The sequence below is a fragment of the Halichoerus grypus genome, chromosome 9 (assembly GCF_964656455.1).
Source record: "Halichoerus grypus chromosome 9, mHalGry1.hap1.1, whole genome shotgun sequence".
In the NCBI taxonomy this organism is placed as follows: domain Eukaryota; kingdom Metazoa; phylum Chordata; class Mammalia; order Carnivora; family Phocidae; genus Halichoerus; species Halichoerus grypus.
The window spans coordinates 31,047,759-31,064,481 of record NC_135720.1 but is presented as its reverse complement, the minus strand read 5'-3'; the positions used below and the strand labels follow the sequence as shown (position 1 = coordinate 31,064,481).

The following is a 16,723-nucleotide window of genomic DNA, read 5'->3' as shown; positions in this document are numbered from 1 at the left end:
AATCCTAAATCGGCTTTCTGAAGTATGTAGAATCACTCCGACAAGAATATACACAAAAGAAAGACTCCTTGGTCTCAGGTACCCCTCAGTGGTAGAACTCAAATCTTTAAGGGAAAAAAAAAAAAAAAAAGAATACAGAAAATAGAAGGCCATCCCTCCTCCCCTGCAAAAAAAGTAAAAAAACAAAAAACAAACAAAAAAAACCACTTAGTTGGATATGAAGGCTTCCTGACCTTACTTCATCATAATCTTACCGTGCTCTTTCCATTCCTCTATGTTCCTCAAGAAGTTGTGCAGCCTCTTCCATATGATTTGCCGCTATGTTGTTGGTGCAAGGACTCTAAGCTTAAGAACTTCTACAACTATTTTGCCTCTGGCACTTATTTTCCCTTTTCCGGGGAAACAGCACTGGGGGGACCCATTCCGAAGGGAGCACATGACTCAAACCCGGCCAATCAGAGCGCCCCCCTTCCCCCCACTGCCCGTGTTGCAGGGATGGGTCACCAACAAAGATCAGGCCAATGGCTCCGTTCTGTGAATCTACTGGAAGCTCGGGAAAAGTGGGAAGCTGCTGGGGAATTCTTCCTATGGGAGCTGCTGGGGAACTCTTGCTACCACAAGGGGACAGCCTGTCCAAGAACACAAGAAGAGGAAAGCAAAACCAGGAGCTTGAGAAAGATTTCCGATGACGTTATTTTAACATCTGTCTCCTGAGGTGCTTCAGCTGATTCTTTAATGCAGGTTGCGCTTGAGCCACAATATATCCGTGACTCAGAAAAGTGAGTTAAGTTTCTGTCACTCACACTCGTAGGAGTCCTGATGAACAGATTCAGAAGCCACTTAACGGTAAGTCCTTAGAAGACCCTTTCCTTCATTTGCCCTATCCTCTAAACACCCAGTTCCCTTCACCAATAGCTACGTGCTGGGCCCTCAACAGGCAATCAATGGTACTGACTGATTTAAAGAATCCATTAACATTTTAAACTGAAGATAAATTATGAAATCTGTTCAAGCTCCCAAACATATCAGAACATGACTTACCCAAAGAGAATTGTAACTCCTCCTGAGACAAACATTCCTGCTACAAACATAAATTTTGCTCCAATTTGCACAAGCTATAATAAATGTCAGAGAAGAGTGGTAAATTGATGACTGTTACAAGTCCACATCCACATAAACAAATCCACTGCATCAGAAAATATAAGGTTTAGGAAATATACATATACAATTAATATAAGATTATAATAATTCTTTAGTGGAATGACAACATACATTGCTTGCAAACATGGAAGAAGTGAAAAATCAATCAACCCATTATGGTAAATGAAATAAGTCAGTCAGAGAAAGACCAATACCATATGATCTCATTCATTTGTGGAATTTAAGAAACAAAACCAACGAGCAAAGGGGAAGAAAGAGACAGAGACCCAAACCAAGAAACAGATTCTTAACTATAGAGCACAAACTGATGGGTTACCAGAAGGGAGGTGGGGGGGGGGGGATGGGGGGAATAGGTGATGGGGATTAAGGAGGGCACTTGTTGTGATGAGCACCAGGTGTTTCATGGAAGTGTTGAATCACTATATTGTGCACCTGAAACTAATATTACACTGATGTTAACTAACTGGAATTCAAATAAAAACTTAAAAAAAAAAATCCATCAACCCTAAGAATGGAACCATCAACAGCATAATTCATAAAATATAATGGTGGCTATTTCTGTATCAATGGAAATTCTAGACTTATAAATTAGAATAACTCATTACACAATATATAAAAATTAAAATGTTCATAAGAACTTTAATACTTACATATTTTCCGAATACCAAAGATGCCAGCAAGTCAAACAAAGCGTAACATCCAAAGATCATACCCGTAACTGTATTGCTGACTCCTTTCTTTTTAGCCTTTAAAGAAACAGAAAAGGAAACAAAGTTTGAAAGACAAATTCTCATCCATGTGGAAAGATGGAGCTATTAGATCAGAGCATTGTTTTCTTGTAACCTTTATCTGCATAGCAATTTCAAAGATTATCATTTTAAAATAAGCAGGATGGGGAAGGAAGGGAAACTAGAGTAAAACCTAGTCTCTGACATGAAAACTGTTCTCTCACCATACCCATAAGGAATTGTTGGCTTTATAATCTTGAGAAAGAAAAACAAAGCTGGAGGCAACGTATTTCATGATTTCAAAAATAAATTACAGGGGTGCCTGAGTGGCTCAGTCGGGTAAGCATCTGACTCTTGATTTTAGCTCAGGTCATGATCTCAGGGTCATGAGATCAAGCCCCGCAGTGGGGCTCCGTGCTGGACATAGAGTCTGCTCAAGAGTCTCTCTCTCCCTCTCCCTCTGCCCCGCCCCCTGCCCCCACTTTCACACATGCATGCACACTCTATTAATTAATTAATTAATAACAAAGCTGAAGTAATTAAAACAGCATGGTACTGGCATAAAGACAAACATATGGAACAGATTAGAGAGCCTAGAATTAAACCCACACACATATGGTCAATTGATCTTCTACAAGGGTGTCAAGGACACAAGGAGGAAAGGATAGTCTCTTCAACAAATGGCACTGGGGAAACTAGACATCCACAAAAAAAAAGAATGAAATCGGACCCCTGTCTTACACCCACTCACAAAATCAACTCAAAATGACTTAAATATAAGACCTGAAACTGTCAAACTCCTCAAAGGGGGGTGCTTCTTGATGTTGGTCTTGGCAATGATTTCTTGGATTTGACACCAAAAGCTCAGGCAATAAAACCAAAAGTAGACAGATGGGATGAGAACTCGGCGATCAATAAGCCAAGGAGAGAGGCCTGAACAGACCCCTCCCTTACAGTCCTCAGAAGGAACCAACCTTGCCAACACCTTGATCCCAGACTTCCAGCATCCAGAACTGTTAGACAATGAATTTCTGTTGTTTAAGCCACCCAGTTTGTGGTATTTCGTTATGGCAGTGCTAGCAAACTCAACGGGCACCTCAACAGGAAGGTATCATCAAAGGAGTCAATAAAGATATGGAAAGAACATTCACTGGTCAAGTCCCATTATCCATGCATGTCCTTTGCTTAGTCGATCTGATAAGTATTTAATCCAGAGTCTGGCATTATTTATATAATGGCTTTGCAACTAACATTTATTGGACTCTCACTATGAGCCAGGATCTCTATTAAGTGCTGTTTTACATGCTTTCTAACAACAGTTAAATAAGGTATGTATTTTTAGCTGGCCCCATTTTATAGATGAGGAGGCAGACGTGCAAAAATTACACGGTCATGGCAGCCATGAGAGTTTCCATCTTGAGCAGGTTCCCACATTCGCTGTGGAGCTGGGATGGTGACTTCAGATATCCCGGAACTACATTCCATGGCAGCAGCTAAATATCACTTTTGGAATGTGGAGGCTGCTTCACATTAGAAAAGCACGAATAGCTATTAAAAGCAATTCTAGTTCACATGTTGTCCTGTGACAAAGAAGGAGGGTGCCAGAAAAAGGATGAGTAGAAATAGGAATCTTGCACAAGAATTTAAGAAGGGCCCTGTTTCTCCTTTGTCTAATTAGCTCTAGCTAATAGGAAGGATACATGCAGGAGGAAAGGTAAGTTTTCCCAGGGCATTTGGCAACCACTAGGCTTTATTTTAATAAGAAATGAAAAGGAAGAGCCCACTCTTTGTATCTAGATCTTTCAAAGTTAGAATGCTCTCTCCCTGCCTCTGTCTTCTTTCCTTCAGCCTTCCCTCCTGTAAACAAAAAAACTAAATCAAAAACTTAAAAGTACAGCATAGGGAATATCAATACTTCAATAACTTTGAATGGTGACACATGGAAACTACATTCATTGTGGTGAGCACTGCATAATGTATAGAACTGTCTAATTGCTATGTTGTAGACATGAAACTAATATAACAATGTACGTCAACTCTATGTCAACTTTTTTTAAAAAGATTGGAAAAATTATTAACAAAATAATAAAAAATCAGGGCTCCTGGGTGGCTCAGTCGGTTAAGCGTCTGCCTTCAGCTCAGGTCATGATCTCAGGGTCCTGGGATCGAGCCCCACATCAGGCTCCCTGTTCAGCGGGGAGTCTGCTTCTCCCTCTCCCTCTGCCCCTCCCTCACCTCGTGCTATCTCTCTCTCACTCTGCTCTCTCTCTCCATCAAATAGATAAATAAAATCTTTAAAAAAATAAATTAAATAAAAAACCACACATCTGTACTCTGGTTTTCCTTTGTATTCCACTAAGAGGAAGCTAATATTAGTTGCTCTGAGTTCCAATTAAGCCAGGAAATGCTCTGCTAACTTGTTCCAGTTACTCTAGTTCTCTTAATTCCAGAGGCTCTACCCATCATTTTATTTCCTGAAACCCAAAATTGATCAGGCTACTCTGTCTTGTTCAAAAATCCCAGATGACTTCTCGCTGACATCTTTGGCATGCAGGGAAGGACTCTTGCCTTCCAGCTCCCCCTGCCTCCACTGATCTGCTGCCTCCTCTTGGACCTCCCTCCAGCCCAGGCCCAAGCCACATCAAGTTGTCTGCTTTCCCCAAGAACATGCTATTTACTTTGGTAATCCCATGACTATCTCAACCTATTTCTTTCCTACAACACCTTCGCCTCTGTTGTTCACCTTAAGAACTACATTTCTCAAGACTCACCTTGGATCTATCCCATGAAGTCCCTTTGAGTACTACCCCTTTGTCTCCCCCCCTCTCTCCTTCCCTCACTACCCTCACACAGGACAAAATTAACCATTCCTTTCTCTAGAGTCTCCTAAAAATTTGAATAGCCTTTTGGTAAAGGGTGTCCAAATACTCTGCAACTTACGTTTTTTTCACTCCCAATGGATTGACAAGAGAGGGACATTTTCCTGATCTCTTTTCTGCCCTCACACATCCAATGCCTGCATACCCTAGAGCGGGAGGCCATTAACCCTCCCACTCCCATTCAGTAAAGAGAACTAAATTAGGCCGGTCACTGAACTCCTGAGTCTTGTCTTCGTTGGCAACATGATCAGATTCTTACTATTCTGCCTATCCCTTATGGAGTAGCTGCAGAGACCAAATGGGATAAACGTGGGAAAGCACACGGAAAACTAAAAAGCACTGTATGGGTAGTCACATTGTTCCTTCAGCAGAGAAGCCATTTCCATCCTCCTTGGTAACACACAGAATGAAGGACTCCATGTTATCAAGGCAGTGAGAGGACTGAGAGTGCAGTAAGAGCTGAGGCTTTGGCAAAGAGTGCAAAGCCAGTACCAGTCCTTTCAGGCTACATCCCACCCGCCTCCAGATTTCAGGTGGATTCTCGAGGAGTTAATTCCCTTTGAGTCTGTGTCGGGGCGCCAGCGTGGCTCAGTTGGTTAAGCGTCTGCCTTCGGCCCAGGTCATGATCTCAGGGTCCTGGGATCAAGCCCCGTGTTGGGCTCCCTGCTCAGCGGGAAGGCTGCTTCTCCCTCTGCCCTACTCTCTCTCTCTCTCTCTCTCAAATGAATAAATAAATAAAACCTTTAAAAAAAAATTCCCTTTGAGTCTGTGTCATGACCTATAAACCCACATAAAAGGCAATGATTGGAAGGAACTAGCAAATATTAATCCGAATTCCTCCTTGGCACAAACCATCACTACTAGATCCCATAAGAAATTCAAGTCGAAAAAGGGGGATTTAGTGGGACCATGTCTTTCTAATTCCAAAATCTTAATAAGCTAAAAACTCCAGGAGACAAACTTCCTGTCTTAGCATAGACCTTTTGCAATAATGCTAAAATCTCGATTACTCAGAGCACCCCCTTTGTTTCAGTTGCAGAAACCAAACAAAGATTGATCAAATTACATGGTAAGCAAAGTAATCCTCAGAAGGTCAATTATATTTAGGTGAGTTATCTCCCAAGAGGATTTTCTTTCTGACTGGATTTTTTTCTCTGGTATCAAATATTCCATCAGAAGTCTTACTGTTTACTAAAGTTATATGCATCATCTTTACTACATGCAGATTTTTACATTTTACACACCATAAAATGAAATAATTCAAAGTGCTTCTTAAAAAATTAAAATTCATAAAAATATAAAAATGTCTCACCTCCTTGGGGAAAAAGGGTCCAAGGATAGAATAGCACATCATAGAACCCAAGTTAATGGAAGCTGCTGATATCAGTACAAAGAGCTGTTCTCTTGAAAGCTGTCTGGGTGTCTCTCTTGCATTTCCTGGAGGGTCATCACCTTAAATGCAAACATGCTACAATTACAGGCATATAATTGGGATTACTGATCAAAGTTTGCCACTTTTGTGCACGCTGAAGATAATATTTGCAGAGCTAAGAGCTATTTTGAATATAGCACATTTGACCAAATGTAATTGAAAACATATCATTTTCAGGGCAGAATTTATCAAACCATCTGATCTGTCTTGCCTTCACTATTTCTTCCACCTTAATAAATTCCTTCAAGAAAGATGAGGCAACAAGGAGATCTCCAAAGGGTACTGCTCTCTAAAGTATAATGTAATTTCTCCAGTTACTAGCTTCATATGCTACATGGACTCAAAATGTTCTAAGCACATCAAGTTAGCTGTTCATTAAGCATTCTAGGGTAGTATTGAAGTTAAGTGTAAGTAGGAGAAAACAAGCTAAAGCATTCAATTGGCGAATGGATACTTACAATGGCATGCTGCTGGAAAGACAAGTCCCACAAATCCACACATATGTTACATAATAACTGGCCTTTTGCATTGACTATTTCAATATTTATTTCCAGGGCTAAGTGTTCATTTAATTTAAAGACAATAGGTCAATTACTCAGTTTCAAATATTCAGCAAATTTATCATTTTTAAATTCAATGGCTTGGAGAAAAAGAAATTCAAGTAAGAAAACTACTTGGTTTGCTCTACTTTTCAGAGGTTGCTATTGCAGTCCAGGAAAAAAATAATCTGTGCAAGATGAGGAAGTCTCAAGAATCTTTGTAAAACTTCTGGAATAGATGAGGAAGGGAACTGAAAGTTAAAACGAGGGAGCAACAGTAGGTGCTCGAAATGTAATGTTCACCTTTGTCTAATGGCATCTTATTTGAATGCATTCCCAAACACACGATATTTATAAAAGCAGCGCTACAGAAGAGAAAAGTCTTCAGAGACTTCGCTCGCCCTGGCCCTGAACTTTAACCCCCTCCGGAGAGAGAGAAACTAACCCGAAGCCCCCCGCCAGGCCCCAGCCTTTTCGAATCTCTCCCAAACAAACCAAGCTAAAACTAATTCAATCGTCGATAAAGGGGACAGGACCCACGCCACCAAGGGGTGTCTGTCCGCGCCGCTCTCGGTCACCTCTGGGGAGGCGTGGGCCCTCCTGGTCCCCCGGCGCGTCCATGCGCGCGATGCGCGGTGCGCGGACTCTCGCGCCGCGGCTCTGGGGTCCAAGCCCGCGCCCTCGGACTCGACCTCGCAGGAGCCCACGAGCTGGCGGCGCCTGCTCAGCCTGACCCTGGCATTGTCGATTCCCCTCGGGCAGCGGTGGCCCTGGAGCTGCCCGCAGCCTGGGAGGACACCTAGGCGCTCCGGGAGGCGGGGCGGGGGCGGGGGCAGGGCGGGGGTGGAACAGCGCCTTTTTTTTTTTTTTAAAGACACAGGGTACTACCATACTTCACGCCCTCGGATAGGCTGTACTTTTCATTCTGTATGGGGTGGGGTGGGGGGAGAACTACCTACATTCCTCCTAGCCTAAAATGAGTAAAATGTATTTCCGCTAAAGGTAAGAAAGGAAGCTTATATAGGCATAGAAAAGATAGGCTACCACCTTACTGTCACAATCACAACTTGCACGTGCGCGCGCTAGCACATACACACACACACACACACACACACACACACAGGCTTCACTTATCTTCAACCTTATTTACTATTTGGGAACAGTTAACGTTTGAGGCCTGGGAAATTCTTGATTTGGGGCCAACATAAAATTTAAAAGACTACTGAGTTACCACCTTGTTTCAGTCATTGTGAATTTAGAGATGAATGAGCCTCCATCCAGCCTCAAGTAGCATACCTCCACCTAGCAGGTAAAACAGACACCTATGTTAATAATTTATTATGATGCAATGAGTTCTGTAATAGAAACATATTGGAAGAACTATTTACTTTGGCTAAGTGAGGCCAGGATGGCTTCCTGAGGAAGAGATGTTACCTTGGGTCTTGAAGTTTATGCAGAAATTCCTTGGGTAGGTAAGAAGAGTCTTTAGAGCCATTCGAAATAGAAGGATTAGCTGTAGCCCAGCTTCTTTCAAGTGGCTTTCCAGAATCTTATTTTCTAACCCCCACTAGCTTCTCCAATCACAATGTACTCTACAGTCCCTCTCCAATCTAACATCAAACCATAAAGGGGAAATTTTTTTGAATTATTTCTTTGATGATTACATTTCCTTTTTTTGTTCTCTCTTTCTGGACTGCTCCTTATGCAGATATTGGGTCATCTAGAGTGGCCCTCTTATTTATTATTCTTTTTCTCTTCTACTTTTCATCTCTTACTGTTCTTGGTCCATCTTATAGGAATTTCCCCCAACTTTATCTTCCAGTCCTTCAGCTAAATTTTTCATTTCTATTGTCATTTATTTCTCTCTATCCCCATTCTCATCCCCTGCATCAGCAATCATTCCTGCATGTTTTTTTTTTTATTTTATTTTTAAGTAATCTCTACACCCAATGTGGAGCTCAAACTTACAACCCCAAGATTAAGAGTTGCATGCTCTACCCAATGAGCCAGCCAGACACCCCATTCTTGCATGTTTAATACAAATCTTTTTGTTTGTATATATCTTCATAAAATGTATACTCTTATTTTGCACCCATCTATTTTTCATTTATATAAAGTGTATTGTGGTATATATTCATATTCCTAACTTCCTCTCCACTTCTATCCGCTGCCTCCTATCTTCCCTTCACATGATCAATGTGACAGGGGAATATATTATCATATTAGTTTTCTGGGATTGCTGTAACAAATTTCCACAAACTTGGTGCCTTAAAACAACAGACTTGAAGGCCAGAAGTTCAACACCAATTTCACTGAGCCAAAGTCCCAAAATGATCACCTCATCTCAAGATCTTTAACTTAATCTGCATGGACCCTTCTTTCAAATAAGGTGACAAGTTCCAGAGATTGGGATGTGAACATATCTTTGGGAGCCATTATTAGCCTACCACAAGTAACCATTCATTGAAGTTTTATATACTCATCATAGACATATGGACACATATGGAAACTATGGAAACATTTCTTTTTTTTAAAGTGGAATATTTTGTTTAAATGCTACTTCCTCAGAGAAGTTCATTCTTAGAGGATCTTTTTATTGGATATAGAAATATGGGGAGAGAGTTGTTATCTTTCAGCCTCTTCAGGACATGGTTCTACTGTTTTTGGTCGCTATAATTCCTCAAGACAAATCAGTATAATTTTGAATGTTATGTCCTGGCTGCTTTTTGGAATTTTCTCGTTTCCTTTGAGTTTCAATAATTCACTTATATCTGTCTAGGTATGTGTGTAGTTTTTTTCAAATTTTTATTTAAATTCTAGTTAGTTAACATACAGTGTAATACTGGTTTCAGTAGTAGAATTTAGTGATTCATCACTTACATGTTATACCCAGTGCTCATTACAAGTGCCCTCCTTAATACTCATCACCCATATAGCCCATCCCTGCCCACCTCCCCTCCATCAACTCTCAGTTTGTTCTCTCTAGTGAAGAGTCTTTTATGGTTTGCTTCCCTCTTTTTTTCCCTTCCCCTATGTTCATCTGTTTTGTTTCTTAAATTGCACATATGAGTGAAATCATGTTATTTGTCTTTCTCTGACTGACTTATTTCTCTTAGTATAATACCCTCTAGCTCCATCCACATCATTGCAAATGGCAAGATTTCATTCTTTTTATGGCTAATATTCCATTCTGTGTGGGGTGCCCGGGTGGCTCAGTCATTAAGCGTCTGCCTTTGGCTCAGGTCATGATCCCAGGGTCCTGGGATCGAGCCCCACATTGGGCTCCCTGCTTGGCGGGAAGCCTGCTTCTTCTACCACTCCCCCTGCTTGTGTTCCCTCTCTCACTGTCTCTCTGTCAAACAAATAAAATAAAAATCTTTAATAAGAAAAAATATTCCATTCTGTGGAATATATATATATATATACATATATATATATATATGTATATATACACACACACACACACACACACACACACCTTCTTTATCCATTCATCAGTTAATGGACATTTGGGCTCTTTCCATAGTTTGGCTATTGTTGATAATGCTGCTATAAACATCAGAGTGTGTGTGCCCCTTCGAATCAGTATTTTTGTATCCTTTGGGTAAATACCTAGTAGTGCAATTGCTGGGTTGTAGGGTAGTTCTATTTTTAGCTTTTTGAGGAAGCTCCATACCCTTTTCCAGAGTGGCTGTACTAGTTTGCATTCCCACCAACAGTGTGAGAGTGTTCCCCTTTCTCCACATCCTCACCAACATCTGTTGTTTCCTGTGTTGTTAATTTTAGCCATCCTGACAGGTGTGAGGTGGTAATCTCATCCTGGTTTTGATTTGCATTTCCCTGATGATGAGTGATGTTGAGCATCTTTTCATGTGTCTGTTAGCCATCTGGATGTCTTCTTTGGAAAAATGTCTGTTCATGTCTTCTGCCCATTTCTTAACTGGATTCTTTTGTTTTTTGGGTGTTGAGTTTGGTAAGTTCTTTATAGATTTTGGATACTACCTCTTTATCAGATATGTCATTTTCAAATATCTTCTCCTATTCCATAGGTTGTTTTTTAGTTTTGTTGATTGTATTCTTCACTGTGCAGAAGCTTTTTATCTTGATGAAGTCCCAATAGTTCACTTTTGCTTTTGTTTCCCTTGCCTCTGGAGACATGTCTAGCAAGAAGTTGCTGCTGCCAAGGTCAAAGAGGTTGCTAGCTGTGTTCTTTCTTTGGGATTTTGATGGTTTCCTGTCTCACATTAGGTCTTTCATCCATTTTGAGTTTATATTTGTGTGTGATGTAAGAAAGTGGTCTAGTTTCACTCTTCTGCATGTAGCTGTCCAGTTTTCCCAAAACTATTTGTTGAAGAGACTGTCTTTTTTCCATTGGATATTCTTTTTTGGTTTGTCGAAGATTAGTTGACCATATAGTTGTGAGTCCATTTCTGGGTTTTCTATTCTACTACACTGATCTATGTGTCTATTTTTGCACCAGTATCATACTGTCTTGATGACTACAGCTTTGTATTATAGTTTAAAGTCCAGAATTGTGATGCCTCCAGCTTTGCTTTTCTTTTTCAAGATTGCTTTGGCTTTTGTGGTTCCATACAAATATTAGGATTGTTTATTCTAGCTGTTTGAAAAAATGCTGGTGATATTTTGATAGGGATTGCATTAAATGTATAGATTGCTTTGGGTAGTATGGACATTTTAACAATATTTGTTCTTCCAATCCATGAGCATGGAATGTTCTTCCATTTCTTTGTGTCTTCTTCAATTTCTTTCATAAGTGTTCTATAGTTTTCAGAGTACAGAACTTTTACTAATTTGGTTAGGCTTATTCCTAGGTATCTTATGGTTTTGGGGGTAATTGTAAATGAGATCAATTCCTTGATTTCTCTTTCTGCTGCTTCATTATTGGTGTATAGAAATGCAACAGATTTCTGTGCATTGGTTTTATATCCTGCAACTTTGCTGAATTTGTGTATCAATTCTAGTAATTTTTTGGTAGAGTCTTTTGGGTTTTCTACATAGACTATCGTGTCATCTGCAAATAGTGAAAGTTTGACTTCTTTCTTGATATGGATGCTGTTTATTTCTTTTTGTTGTCTGATTGCTGAGGTTAGGACTTCCCGTACTACGTTAAATAACAATGGTGAGAGAGAACATGCCTGTCTTGTTCTTGACTGTTGAGGAAAAGCTCTCAGTTTTTCCCTATTGAGGATAATATTAGCTGTGGGTCTTTCATATATGCCCCACATATATGTCTCTACTTTGTTGAGTGTTTTTATCAAGAATGGATGCTGTATTTTGTCAATTGCTTTTCCTGCATCTATTCAGAGGATCATATGTCTTATCCTTTCTTTTATTAATGTGGTGTATCACACTGATTCATTTGCAAATATTGAACCAGCCCCGCAGCCCAGGAATAAATCCCACTTGATCATGATGAATAATTCTTTTAATGTACTGTTGGATTTGATTTGCTAGTATCTTGTTGAGGATTTTTTTTTTTTTTTTTGGCATCCATGTTCATCAGGGGTATTGGCCTGTAATTCATTTTAGTGGGATCCTTGTGTGGTTTTGGAATCAAGGTAATGCTGGCCTCGTAGAATGAGTTTGGAAGTTTTCCTTCCATTTCTATTTTTTGGAACAGTTTGAGAAGAATAAGTATTAATTCTTCTTTAAATGTCTGGTAGAATTCCTCTGGGAAGCCATCTGGCCCTGGACTTTTTTTGTTGGGAGATATTTGATTACTGATCCAATTTCTTTGGTTATAGGTCTGTTCAAATTTTCTATTTCTTCCTGTTTCAGTTTTGATAGTTTGTAGGTTTCTAGGAATTTGTCCATTTCTTCCAGATTGCCCAGTTTGTTGACATATAATTTTTCATAATATACTCTTATTGTAATTGTTCATATTCCTGTGGTGTTTGTTGTGATCTCTCCTCTTTCATTTGTGATTTTATTTATTTGGGTCCTTTCTCTTTTCTTTTTGATACATCTGGCTAGGGGGTTATCAATTTTATTAATTCTTTCAGAGAACCAGCTCTTAGTTTCATTGATCTGTTCTACTGGGGTTTTTTTTGTTTGTTTCTATATCATTTATTTTTGCTCTAATCTTTATTATTTCCCTTCCTCTGCTGGCTTTAGGCTTTATTTGCTGTTCTTTTACTAGCTCCTTTAGGTGTAAGGTTAGGTTGTATATTTGAGACTTTTCTTGCTTTTTGAGGTAGGCCTGTATTGCTATATACTTCCCTCTTAAGACTGCTTTGCTGCATCCCAGAGGTTTTGGACTTTTATGTTTTCATTTTCATTTGCTTCCATGTATTTCTTTATTTCTTCTTTAATTTCCTGGTTGACCCATTCATTCTTTAGTAGGATGTTCTTTAACCTCCATGTATTAGTGGGTTCCCAAATTTTTTCTTGTGGTTGACTTCAAGTTTCATAGCATGTGGTGTGAAAATATGCTTTGTATGATCTCAGTCTTTTTGTAGTTGTTGAGGCCTGATTTGTGAGCCAGTATGTGATCTATTCTGGAGAATGCTCCTTGTGCACTCAAAAAGAATGGGTATTCTGTTGCTTTAGGATGAAACGTTCTAAATGTGTCTGTTAAGTCCATCTGGTTCAGTGTGTCAATCAAAGCAATTGTTTCCTTGTTGGTTTTTTGCTTAGATGATCTGTCCATTGCTATAAGTGGGGTGTTAAAATCCCCTACTATTATTGTATTATTACCAATGAGTTCCCTTATGTTTGTTATTCATTAATTTATATATTTGGATGCTCCCAAATTCGGGCATAAATATTTACAATTGTTAGATCTTCTTGTTGGATTGACCCCTTTATTATGATATAGTGCCCTTCTTCATCTCTTGTTATAGTCTTTGGTTTAAAATCTAGTTTGTCTGATATAAGTATGGCTATTCCAGCTTTCTTTTCACACCCATTAGCATGATAGATGTTTCCCTATCCCCTCACTTTCAATCTGCAGGTGTCTTTAGGTCTAAAATGAGTCTCTTAAAGGCAGCATATAGATGGGTCTTGATTTTGTGTGTATGTGTGTGTGTGTGTGTGTGTTTAATCCATTCTGATACCCTATGTCTTTTGGCTGGAGAATTTAGTCCATTTACATTCATAGTGATTATTGATAGATATGAATTTAGCACCATTGTATTACCTGTAAATTCATTGTTTCTGGAGATTTTCTCTACTCCTTTCTAGTCTTTGTTGCTTTTGGTCTTTCTTTCCCACTCACAGTCCCCTTTAATATTTCTTGCAGCGCTGGTTTTGTGGTCACAAACTCCTTTAGTTTTTGTGTGTCTGGGAAACTCTTTATCTCTCCTTCATTTAGGGACTGAGCATGGTGTGGACCCGCGCTGGTCCTCTGGCGGATGGTCTTGCCCCACTGTGGTTTGTCCCAGAATAGCAGTCGCAGGACTGCACAAGGGCTTGGAGTTTATGCTAAAGCACAGCAAAAAGCTGGCATCCAGGTTAGTTACCCTCAGGCGCCTCTTCTTGTATGCTAATGAATGCGGCAGTTCAGTGGAGCCCCCCCACTCTTTTGTTCCCTGAGAGGCAGGGCCACCTCTCCCAAATGTACTTTAAGAAGGGGAACTGTCTCTCCCAGCAGGACCCAGGGGATCCTCAGAGGATGCTTCCACTCTCTGACCTCTGTCCTCCATCTCCTTCACAGGAGCATTGCTGTGACCACCAGGCTTTACCCTGGTGATGATGCAGACTTCTAAAACCAGACTTTCGGGGCGCCTGGGTAGCTCAGTCATTAAGCGTCTGCCTTCGGCTCAGGTCATGATCCCAGGGTCCTGGGATCGAGCCCCGCATCGGGCTCCCTGTTCTGCGGGAGGCCTGCTTCTCTCTCTTCACACCCTCTGCTTGTGTTCCCTCTCTCGCTGTGTCTCTCTCTGTCAGATAAATAAATAAAATCTTTAAAAAAATAAATAAATAAAACCAGACTTTAAGCTACGCTGCTTGTAAAAACCTGCTATAATTAGCCCTTCTCATTTTCTCAGTCAGTGGTTTTGGTCAAGTGCTTTTCTTATGCAATCCCCCACATGCTGCTCTCTCTCTCTCTCTCCTCTCTGTGATCAGGGCTCCCTCCTCTCCATAACATCCACAATTCTTTTCTCCCCTTAATCACATCACAGCACCTCCTACCTTCCATGGTGTGGCCTCTTTTCTCCCTCTAGTTGTGCAGGTAGTTCTCTCTGTCCTCAGATTGATTTCCTGGGTGTCCAGAATGATTTGAGAATTATCTAGCTATGTTCAAGGGAAGAGGCAAGCATAAGGTCCTCCTACTCCTCCATCATCTTAACTCCTCCTCTATTTGTATTTATACTTCTTGGGGTGCACTGTAAATGTATGTGTTTCATGAAATTTTGGAAGATTTGGACATGACTTTTTCAAATATTTTTTCCCTATCTCATTCTTTGTCTTCTTTTGGCACTCCAATTGCAAAAATGTTAGAAATATGCATTTAATTATACATATGTTAGATTTTTTTGATTTTGTCCCACAGATCATTGCAGCTCTATTCACTTTTTTTCAGTTCAATAGTTTTTCTCTCTGTTCTTCACATTGGATAATTTCAGACTGTTTAAAATTCACTGAGTCCTTCTTTTGTCATCTTCAGTCTACTGCTAGCCCTTCCAATAAATTTCTCACATTTTATTTTTTAATTCTCAGATTTCTATTTGATCTTCTTTTATAGTTTATGCTTTTTCCTATTTGCCCATTCATTATGAGAATTAGTTTTTTTACATTCTTGAGCACATTTTAATAGCTGCTTTAAAATTCTGCTAATTTTAACATTTTGATTACTTTGGATTCAGTTTCCACATTGCCTTTTCTCTTGTGTAAGAGTCACGTTTTCCTGTTTCTTAGTATATGTAATAATTTTATATCATTTCAAGGGCACCATGAGTAATACATGGCACGGGCTCTGAATTCTGTTGTTTTCTTCAAATAATATTGATTTTTAAAAAAATGTTATCAAGATTTAACTTGCCTTGACTTAGACTTTATATGTTTCCCCAGTAGGAAGCAGCTGAAATTGCTGTGCATTTGTTTCACCTTGGCTACATTGCTAAGAATCTGCCCCACATACGTGTAGTTTAAAAGCCAGCCATTTAGACAGAGTTAATACATAGAATAGTGGTTTTCCTTTTTCAGAGTCTCTCCTTTCTGGGATTTTCCCCGAACCTCCATTTCTAGTAGATGTGGTTGCTCTAAACTCTGCTCTCTGATTTTCTAAGAAGTAAAACAAAATTTTGACAATTAGTTGCCCCACGTGGCACTGACTGGGGTCTGCCCTTATACTAAAAGCCATAAAAATGGGAGGTCAGCCACTGCCATTCTTTTTGCAAGTGTTGACCACCATCCTCACCCTCCCTCCCCCAGTTCTGTCTACTTTTGGTTACTGTTCAGTGTCTTTAGGTAATTGTTTGAAATTTTTTAAGCTTACATTTGTTATCTGCAAGATGGTTAGTCTTGCAGAAGCTCCTAGGAGTTGTGTTGTATTTTATTATGTGCTGGATTGGGTGAAAAATCTCCATATAGTCAGGCAGTTTGAGAAGCACTGCCTTACGAGACTTTCCATAGCTCCTATAACCAAGATCCCTAGAACCATCCTGTTTCTACTATTCCTCAAACTTGATTACTCAGCAAACCCTTTAATTCTCTGAGCCATCTAATAGCTTATCGGTAGATTCATTTTTTTTTTAATGTTGGCCATAGGTCATTCAGTTGTATGCAAAGAACTATAATTGATACAGTATTATCCAAATTTTCTACAATGAACATGCTTTCTTATTCTAATATAAGAAAGCAGAAACCGTCATTTACAAATAAAGAGATCATCTATAACTTGTATACACAGGAGGAAAGTTGGCATCAGCTATAACTCAGTGTCATGTGCTGAAGTCTTATGATATCAAAAAATGAATAGAGCAGACTGCATAAGTGTTCAGCATTTACTAGAAGTTAAAA

At 39.7% G+C, this 16,723-nt stretch overlaps 1 protein-coding gene across 3 annotated transcripts in view; it reads right to left on the bottom strand.

The window, feature by feature from the left end:
- SLC18B1 (solute carrier family 18 member B1) overlaps positions 1-15,000 on the bottom strand; it is a 32,826-nt gene extending 17,826 nt beyond the window's left edge. Inside the window, exons 1-4 of one of the 3 annotated variants that reach the window (XM_078054714.1) lie at positions 14,894-15,000; positions 6,081-6,220; positions 1,812-1,907; positions 1,042-1,115 (exon numbers count right to left, since the gene is read on the bottom strand). In XM_078054714.1, coding sequence (XP_077910840.1) covers positions 1,042-1,115; positions 1,812-1,907; positions 6,081-6,220; positions 14,894-14,900 — 317 coding nt within the window. In that variant the 5' untranslated portion in view covers positions 14,901-15,000. Of the gene's footprint in view, positions 1-1,041; positions 1,116-1,811; positions 1,908-6,080; positions 6,221-7,317; positions 7,562-14,893 lie in introns of those variants that run through there. The other 2 variants (XM_036120806.2, XM_036120809.2) reach the window with 2 other exon arrangements.
- Between the last annotated feature and the right edge of the window lie 1,723 nt (positions 15,001-16,723).